The following is an 8,294-nucleotide window of genomic DNA, read 5'->3' as shown; positions in this document are numbered from 1 at the left end:
GGGGGGGTGGGCGTGGGGGAGGAATCCGCCCACTCCTTGTTTCCAGATGACCCAGAACTAAGAATGGTCTTTACATTTTTAACAGGCTGAAAAACATCAAAAGAGGAAGACTAGTTTGCCATGTGAAAATTATATGAAATTCAAATGTCAGCGGCCGTGAGTCCATTTTTCTTGGTACACAGCCATGCTGGTTCCTTTTCATGTTGTTTGTGGCTGCTTTTAGGCTACAGCAATAGAGTTGGGTGCCAAGATAGACGTACGTGGCCTGCAGAGCCGAAATGTTTACTCTCTGTTTCTTTGCAGAAACAGTTTGCCGCCCCCAGTCTTGAGGCCATGAACCAAGTGTTGAGCCCCATTCTGTGCCAGCAGGTTTCACATGCTCTCTTTGTTTTTTTGTGGGTTTTTTAATTTTATTTTTTTTAAAGATTTTATTTAATTATTTGACAGAGAGAGAGAGACAGCGAGAGAGGGAACACAAGCAGGGGGAGCGGGAGAGGGAGAAGCAGGCTTCCCATCGAGCAGAGACCCCAATGTGGGGCTCGATCCCAGGACTCTGGGATCATGACCTGAGCCAAAGGCAGACGCTTAACGCACTGAGCCACCCAGGTGCGCCCACATGCACTCTCTGTAACCACCAGGAGTGGTATTACTGCCCTCCAAAGGGCTGGGGGCATGGACATGCCCTTTCCCTCCCCAGGCTGTCGTTTTCCTGTGTGGAGAGTGGAATTAATACTTAACATTTGCTTCGTGGGTGTTAGGATTCAATGCTCAAAAAGCACTTAGCCCAGGTCTGGGATTCAACAACCACCAGCCAGGGGCGTGGTCCCATTTGACAGAGAGGGCTGAATGAGGCCACGTGCTCAGACCACATAGCTGGTGAGGGATGGAGCTATGTGAATCAAACCAAGGCCCCTCTGGCTCCAACCCAGGCCTTTTCCTTGGCAGATACTGAGAGAGGCAGAACTAAAGATGGAACAGTGGGGGGAGAGGATGGGGGATAAGCTAGGCCAACAGACCAGGCTGGGTGGGGGAGGTGGCCCTTAGGTCCTGGCCTTGCTGGGCATAAAGGCCGTCCCAGGCAGTGCAGTGGGTGTAGAAGATAAGGAAACCGATCCAGGCTGCTCAGGCACAATGCTGGTGCCAGGGCATCAAGTGCCACCCAGGCCCACGGCCTCCAGATATCGGCCAAGTCCCCAAGGTTTACAGCGGCCCAGGGCCTCACCCATGCAGCCAGGCCGGCTCACCCTTGCCTTCCCAGAAGTCTGTGCCTAGGGAACGGGATCCCAGCCACCCACATGAGTCCCTTTGACAAAGAGTTTGGGGATAGCGTCCGGGTAGGAAAGCCGAGAGTGACAGTCCTCGTCACAATGCTAAGAGCAAAAGATAGAGCACCTACTATGTGCCGGGCCTGTGCTGGACACCAAACCAGACATTTATTTCTAGAAGCTCATGTCATCCTCACAAGGCTCTGAGAGTATAGGGCCCAATACAGAAACCAAGGCACAGGGACGCTTCATGACTTGCCCCAAACCACACAGCCGGTAGGAGCTGGGATTTGAACTCTGCTCCTGACAACCATGCTCTTGAATTCTATGCTCCGTGATGACCCCCACTCATTGGGCATTTACCATGGACCAAGCTCTTGGCAAAGTGCTGTACCTGTATAAGTTCACTGAACCCTGGAGGCAGCCCCGAGAAGGAGCCAATACTGTTGTTAACCCCATTTTATGGATGGAGAAACCAAGGCTCTGGTATATGAAAGGTTCAGGGACAGGGCGAGGAAGAATGCAGCTGGACTGGAGCAGAGGCGATGCTGGGTTCTAGAAGCTGGGGGAGAGTCAGAACTCCGTGCTGAGCTTTTCTGTAGATGTGCTTGTTTACTTAGCAACTCGGTACCAGGTGATTCCTGCGTCTGGATAAGCGCTATCACCTCTATCCTGGTCTCCTGGCTTCTGCCATTGCACCTCATAGCGGCCAGAGGGCGCCTGTGAGCACCTGAGTCAGGCCAGTTCCCTCTGCTCAGAACTCTCAATGGCTCCCATCTGTCTCAGTACAAAAGCCCAAGTGCACAGGCCATACCCTCTGCCTGAAACATTCTACACGGCTCCCTCCCTCCTGCTCTGGTCACCTTAGGATGGTCTTAAAATTTTCAACTCTGCCTCCAGGCCCTACACCCCTCTTTCCTGCATTATTTTTCTCCTGAGCCCTTCTCTGCCATTCTAAGAATGTCCCTCATTTATCTTAATACCTTGTCTGTTTCCCTTTCCAGAATGTCAGCTACACCACTACAACACCTGCTGTGTCTCTGGGGTCTAGAACACAACCTGGCCCGCGGTACCTGCACAATAACTGTTTGAAGGGAGTTATGAATGAACTCGTTTCTATTAAGTAACCTCTGTGCTCATCAGGGTAACAAACTTCAACCAGAACAAGCCTGCAGACCAAGAAAAATCACTTTCCCTCTCACCTTTGGCCCGGAGCCCAGCTTCCTCTCCCTGGTTTCCCTTTCCTCCTTCTAGACTGTGTCTAAGTACACATGCATAAGCAAACTTGTAGCTCTTTACCACGCCCCCACACCCTGTTTTGTTACACACACTGTTCCCAACTTTGCAATTTCACATGCTAACATAATGGGTCCTTGTTTCCCATCAGGGGGTTCCTTAGACCTACTTCAACTATTTTACAAGGCAACATAGTATCCCACTCCGGGAACAGTACCATTTTTCATTAAACCAGTCTGAGGAACTTTTAAAAATACTGCCCCAAAGCCACACATACACACAGAAATCAATAGGCTAAGCTCGTGCAAGCGACTTCGTGGTCGTGTTACCTCTGGGCTGAGGACAGTTGGCCGAGGGTAAGGGCTCTTTTACTTGGAAGGCTAAAATTTTCCGTGTGGTTGAGGGCTTATTTTTAATTTTCAGCACCCCTCTGCCCCCACAGAGAGAACATACTAATTTTATTATATAAGAGATTAAAATCGTATGTAAAAACAACTCCCCCGGGACACCTGGGTGGCTCAGTCGGTTAAGCGTCTGCCTTCGGCTCAGGTCATGGTCCCAAGGTCCTGGGATCGAGTCCTGCATCAGGCTTCCTGCTCAGCAGGGTGTCTGCTTCTCCCTCTCTCCCTCTGCCTCTGCTCATGCTCACTTGCTCTCTCTTTCTGTCAAATAAATAAAATCTTTAAAAAAATTAAAATAAATTGGGCGCCTGGGTGGCTCAGTGGGTTAAGCGACTGCCTTCAGCTCAGGTCATGATCCTGGAGTCCCGGGATCGAGTCCCGCATTGGGCTCCCTGCTCTGCGAGGAGACTGCTTCTCCCTCTAACCCTCCCCCCTCTCATGTACGCTCTCTCTGTCTCTCTCATTCTCACTCTCTCAAAATAAATAAATAAATCTTTAAAATTTTTAAAATAAAAACAAAAACAACTCTCCCTCTGGGGATTGACTAGGGAGGAGCACAAGAGAAATTTCTGGGGTAATGGGAAGGTCCTTACTTAAGCTCTGCAAATTTTCTTCTGTTAAGGACACATATTTAAGATTTTAAGCTTTGTGGTTCACATATCATCTCGGTCACATATTCCTTTTAATTTTTTTTAACAACAACTTATAAACAATGGAGCCATTCTTAGTCTATTGGCTTTACAAAAACAGGCCTCAGCACAACAATGAGAATATACTTAGCACTATTTTTTTTAAGATTTTATTTATTTATTTGACAGAGACACAGCGAGAGAGGGAACACAAGCAGGGGGGGTGGGGGAGGGAAAAGCAGGCTTCCCGCCGAGCAGGGAGCCCGATGAGGGTCTCGATCCCAGAACCCTAGGATCATGACCTGAGCCGAAGGCAGATGCTTAACGACTGAGCCACCCAGGCGCCCCAGCACTATTTTTTTTTTTTTTAAGTAGGCTCCGTCCAGCACGGAGCCCAACACAAGGGCTTGAATTCAGGTGACCCTGAGATCCTGACCTGAGCTGAAATCAAGAGTCAGAAGCTTAAATGACTGAGCCACCCAGGCACCCCTATACTTAACACTATTGAAACGTACAACTTTACAAATGATTAAGATGGTAATCATTAGGGGTGCCTGGGTGGCTCAGTCATTAAGGGTCTGCCTTCGGCTGAGGTCATGGTCCCGGGGTCCTGGGATGGAGCCCCACTTCCAGCTCCCTGCTCAGCGTAAAGCCTGCTTCTCCCTCTCCCAGTCCCCCTGCTTGTGTTCCCTCTCTCGCTATGTCTCTGTCAAATAAATAAATCTTAAAAAAAAAAAGATGGTATGTTTTATGTGATGTTTCTCACCACAGAAAAATTAAAACTAAAATAACAATACTGATTGACCCCTCCCTGGACATGAGGGGCTTTTGGGGGGCTGTTAATATTTTTCTTCCCCCCAACAAAATCTGGGTGCTGATTCCACGGGTGTGTTCACCTTGAGGAAACTTCTGGACCCTCATACATTTAGGATGTGTCCTTTTATGTATGAATTGTCTGCTTCAATAAAAAGCTCAAAATATTCCCCTTGATTGGTTAAATGTAAGACCAGTTCAATATAAGACGGTCCATCCACAAATGCACTATTTTACGCAACTGTCAGAAAACACTGAGGAAACTTAACCAGGCACTGACATGAGAAATGTCTCCAAGACATATTAAACAAAGAAAGCAACCAAAAACAAAACAACAACAACAAAAAAAAAACAAAGAAAGCAACATGTGAAACAAACACCTTTTCATTCATAAGTGTCTGTGGAATACCTACTAGGTGACAGGTGCTGTGAATATACCTTCAGACACACAGACACACAATCCTGCCTCATGGAATTAGCATGCTAGAGATTTGCTGATATTTTTGTAAAAGGAAAAAAAAAAACCCAGCCACTAGATAAAATATATGTATATAATCTCATGTAAAGTTCTAAGGCCTAGACTCCATTTGGAAGAAAGCACAAGATGCTGGAACAGTGATGCATGCCAAGAAGGGTGTGTCACACTGGGAGAGGGAGCAAGAGGGAGACTTTTCATGATAAAGCTACACCATCTTTTTATCTTTTGTATTTTGAAGCATATGAATACTTTTGAAGTACAACTTTTGGAAAGAAATAAACAACAACAACAACAACAACAACAAAAACCCACCTTTCAATTAATAAGTAAATATCACCTCCCAACAATATTTTTTTAAAAAATCAGATGCCAGATCCCCACGGTCACCCGAGTTGGACTCTAGCAAACGGGGCCAGGGAATCTGCTTTTTAAACAAGCACTGTTACTGCTGTCTAACCTACCACTGCACCCCAGCCTCCTGAGAGTCCATTGTCTTGGGTTCTAGAATCTTTTTCCATGATCATGCCGAGGGTGGATGGGAAGGATGGCAGTACCCGTTGCTGTCATCCATCAGGGCCAGGAGCCATTTCTCTGGTCTGCTCCATGCTGCTGCCTCCTCTTGGTGTGGTGTCTGCTGAGGAGGGAGCTTCCTGCCCTGCCCAGGCCAGCCAAGTCTATGCCTGGACAGAGAGGGCTGCTTTTCCATCAGCTCATGGAAAATCCACGTCCCCAGGATTAGGGGCCCCAGAGGCCTCTTGAGCAGGTAGAGCCTACCAGCCACTGTGCAAAATGCTGCCCCCCAGTGAGCGTGGTCTGCCCAGCCCTGCAGACAAGGATCCAGAGTCTCAGAGATATCACCAATTCTCCCATGGCCACATAACTCCTAAGTGTCAGAACCAGGATTTGAACCTGGATCTGTCTGACATCACCCCCTCCCCCTAAATTCATGGTAACTGATGGATGGGAAGGCATTGGGATACAAGGGATATGTGAGTATTGGGATTTGTGAGCAACTCTTGCAACACCATTCCCAAAGGAAAGTTCCTCATTATCTGGCAGGGACTTCGTGTGGCAGCCTGAAGGGCCCAAGGTTTTTGGTTCTGGTGAGAATGGACTATTTACAAACTAAGTGAGATCTGCCCTTCCCCCCACTTCAAGGAGTCAAGCCAGGCGGCCCCTCTAGAGGAGCTGATGATAGCCTGGATGTAAGACCTGGCTGAAGCCCCTACCTCAGGCTTCCTTGTCCCTTAGAGAAAAATAATTGAGTAGCTGTATGGTTTGTTTGCTGTTCCTTCTGCCTAGAACACACTTCTCCCAAATCTTCCAGCAGCCATTGGCTCCAACTCCAGCCCTTGGTCACCTAAAATAATCCCAGATGATTCTCCCACACACATGCTGTCCTGTTTAATGCTCCACAACACTTGTAACAACCTAAAATCATATATTTATTCAAAGGTTTTTCTGCTTTGTTCACTGCTGTGTTCTCAGTGTCTAGACCCTGCCTGTAAGACGCTCAATAAATACTTGTTGATGGAATGGGCTTCCGGCACCCAGCACAACCTCTGTTGGGCACAGAGGTCCCCTGTCTGGAGTGTGGGTCTGGCAGGGCCTGGGAGGGTTTGCTTGGGCCCATCCAGGGCTGGCTCCCTTTGGCCAAATTCAAGGCTTGGTGAATCACATCACTGTCCACTCTGCCATCCCCCGCCCTGCCTTACAGAGACCCAAGATCCCTCAGGTGCTTCCCACAGGAAGGCAGGGCCCGGCCAGGACTTCAGGTCGAGATTCCCAGATCAGAGACAGCCAGCCACACCCAAGGGATGCACAGCACCCACAGACTCAGGGTCTGAGGCTTGAACCCAAAACCAAAAGCAAGGAGGCCCCTGGAGGTTGGGCCAGTAGCTTCAAGCAGGGAGGGGAGTGGCTGGGCAGTGGCCAAGTTCCTATGTTTCCCTCTAGGCTGGACTGGGCAGGAAGGGTCCCAGCCTCCCCCATCTATCTGTCTCTGCAACCTGCTGAGGCCACAGGCCCTGGTGGCCTTAGCCAGGAGGGAGGCACATCTCTTGTCAGCTTGTTTTTCTTGATTATTTTTGAGCGGTTTCCTGCCCCCTCCCCAAAGCTTTCTGTCTCATAGTTTCCAGGAAGTTCCTGTCACACGAGGAGGGGCAGCGGCGCCCCTTCGTCCCAGGGGAGTGCTACGTGGGCCATGTGCCCAGCTCAGCCCTGGGACCCAAAATGGAGAAAAGAAAGGAGAAACTGAGGATGGCACTCCTCTCCGTGGGAACCCAGGGGAAGGAAGCACTGTAGGGCGTGGGTAGGGAGAAGCCTCATCTTGGCCCCAACCCCTGGGCACGCAGGCAAGCCACCCGCAGAGGTTCGTGGAAGGGGGATCCGCGTCGCAGGGACCTCGCGAAACGGTAGCGGGCACCCCCAGTCCCTTGCACACGGCCAGGAAAGTTTCTCAATGGTTTCCTGCTTCTTTACTGCCACCTCAGCGAGGGCGCCCTTCTTTCCGTCCTTCCAGGCCGCTGGCAAGAACTGATGGGCTTCCACCCCCCCCCCAGCAATCGGTCTGTCCAGGCTTGCCTCAGTTTCCCCATCTCGCCAGAAGCCCGGGACGGCTACTTCTCGGGGGATGCGGGCAGGAGAAAGAAGTGGACTAAGGCAACCAGAAGAGGAGGGGGACTGGGGAAAGTCGGGGCCCTATCCCTTTTCCCGAGCCCGGGTTGCCAAGCCTCCCCTCCCCCGCCTGGCATCTGAGCCGCCCAGATAACCGGACCTCCCCGGGCGGAGCATGCGCCGTGCGTCCCGGCCCATCAGCCGGAGGGGGTGCGGGGGGTCCCGGGAGAGGGGACGCGGGGCGACCCGGCGGGAGCAGGGGGGCATGGGCTCCGCGCCGAGCGGAATGCTGGGCCGGGAAGCAGAAGAGGGCCCCCAGCTCCAGCGCGGGTGTTTATGATCTCCGAGGTACCCCTCCCCCAAGGCCCCCCAACTCAGCAGAGGTGACCGCGGGCCCGAGGCGGCTCCTACCGTAGGCTCCGTCCTTGCGCTCGTCCTCCATGGCCGCGTCGGGCGGGGAGGGGAGTCCGAGCCGGAGCGACCCCAGCCCGCGCGAGCGGGAGGCTCCGCGGGCTGCAGCGCCCCGCCCCAGGCCCGGCCCCGCCCCGCCCGCCGGGCCAGCCCCGCACGCCGCCGCCAATGGGAGCCCGGAGCAGGCCGGGGCGGGACGTGGGGCGGGGCCGGGCTCGGGAGAGGGTGGGGCCCCAACCTTTGTTTCCCATCGGCGCTCAAGGAAGACTGTCTCATCGGTGTGTTCGGTGCGCTAGAGGCAGTTGTCACCCGTTCATTCATCCACCTCTTCACTCATCAGATAGATACTGAGCGCTGACCGTGTGCCAGTGAACAGACCAAAAAATGCCATGTTTTCATTCATCAGATTGGCAAGAATTTGAGCGTCCGGTAACAACCAGCGGGC

The 8,294-nt window shown here is 51.7% G+C and overlaps 1 protein-coding gene across 1 annotated transcript in view; it reads right to left on the bottom strand.

Annotated features, from left to right (window-relative positions):
• SLC44A2 (solute carrier family 44 member 2 (CTL2 blood group)) overlaps positions 1-7,980 on the bottom strand; it is a 26,716-nt gene extending 18,736 nt beyond the window's left edge. The window contains exon 1 of the mRNA XM_025862972.2: positions 7,850-7,980. Within this exon, the coding sequence (XP_025718757.1) occupies positions 7,850-7,880 (31 nt within the window). The 5' untranslated portion in view covers positions 7,881-7,980. The remainder of the gene's footprint in view (positions 1-7,849) is intronic.
• Positions 7,981-8,294: the final 314 nt, after the last annotated feature.

The sequence above is a fragment of the Callorhinus ursinus genome, unplaced genomic scaffold, assembly GCF_003265705.2.
Source record: "Callorhinus ursinus isolate GAN/ISIS: 27379988/994484 unplaced genomic scaffold, GSC_fseal_2.0 scaffold82, whole genome shotgun sequence".
Lineage (NCBI taxonomy): Eukaryota > Metazoa > Chordata > Mammalia > Carnivora > Otariidae > Callorhinus > Callorhinus ursinus.
This window is presented reverse-complemented; position numbering and strand designations above follow the sequence as displayed.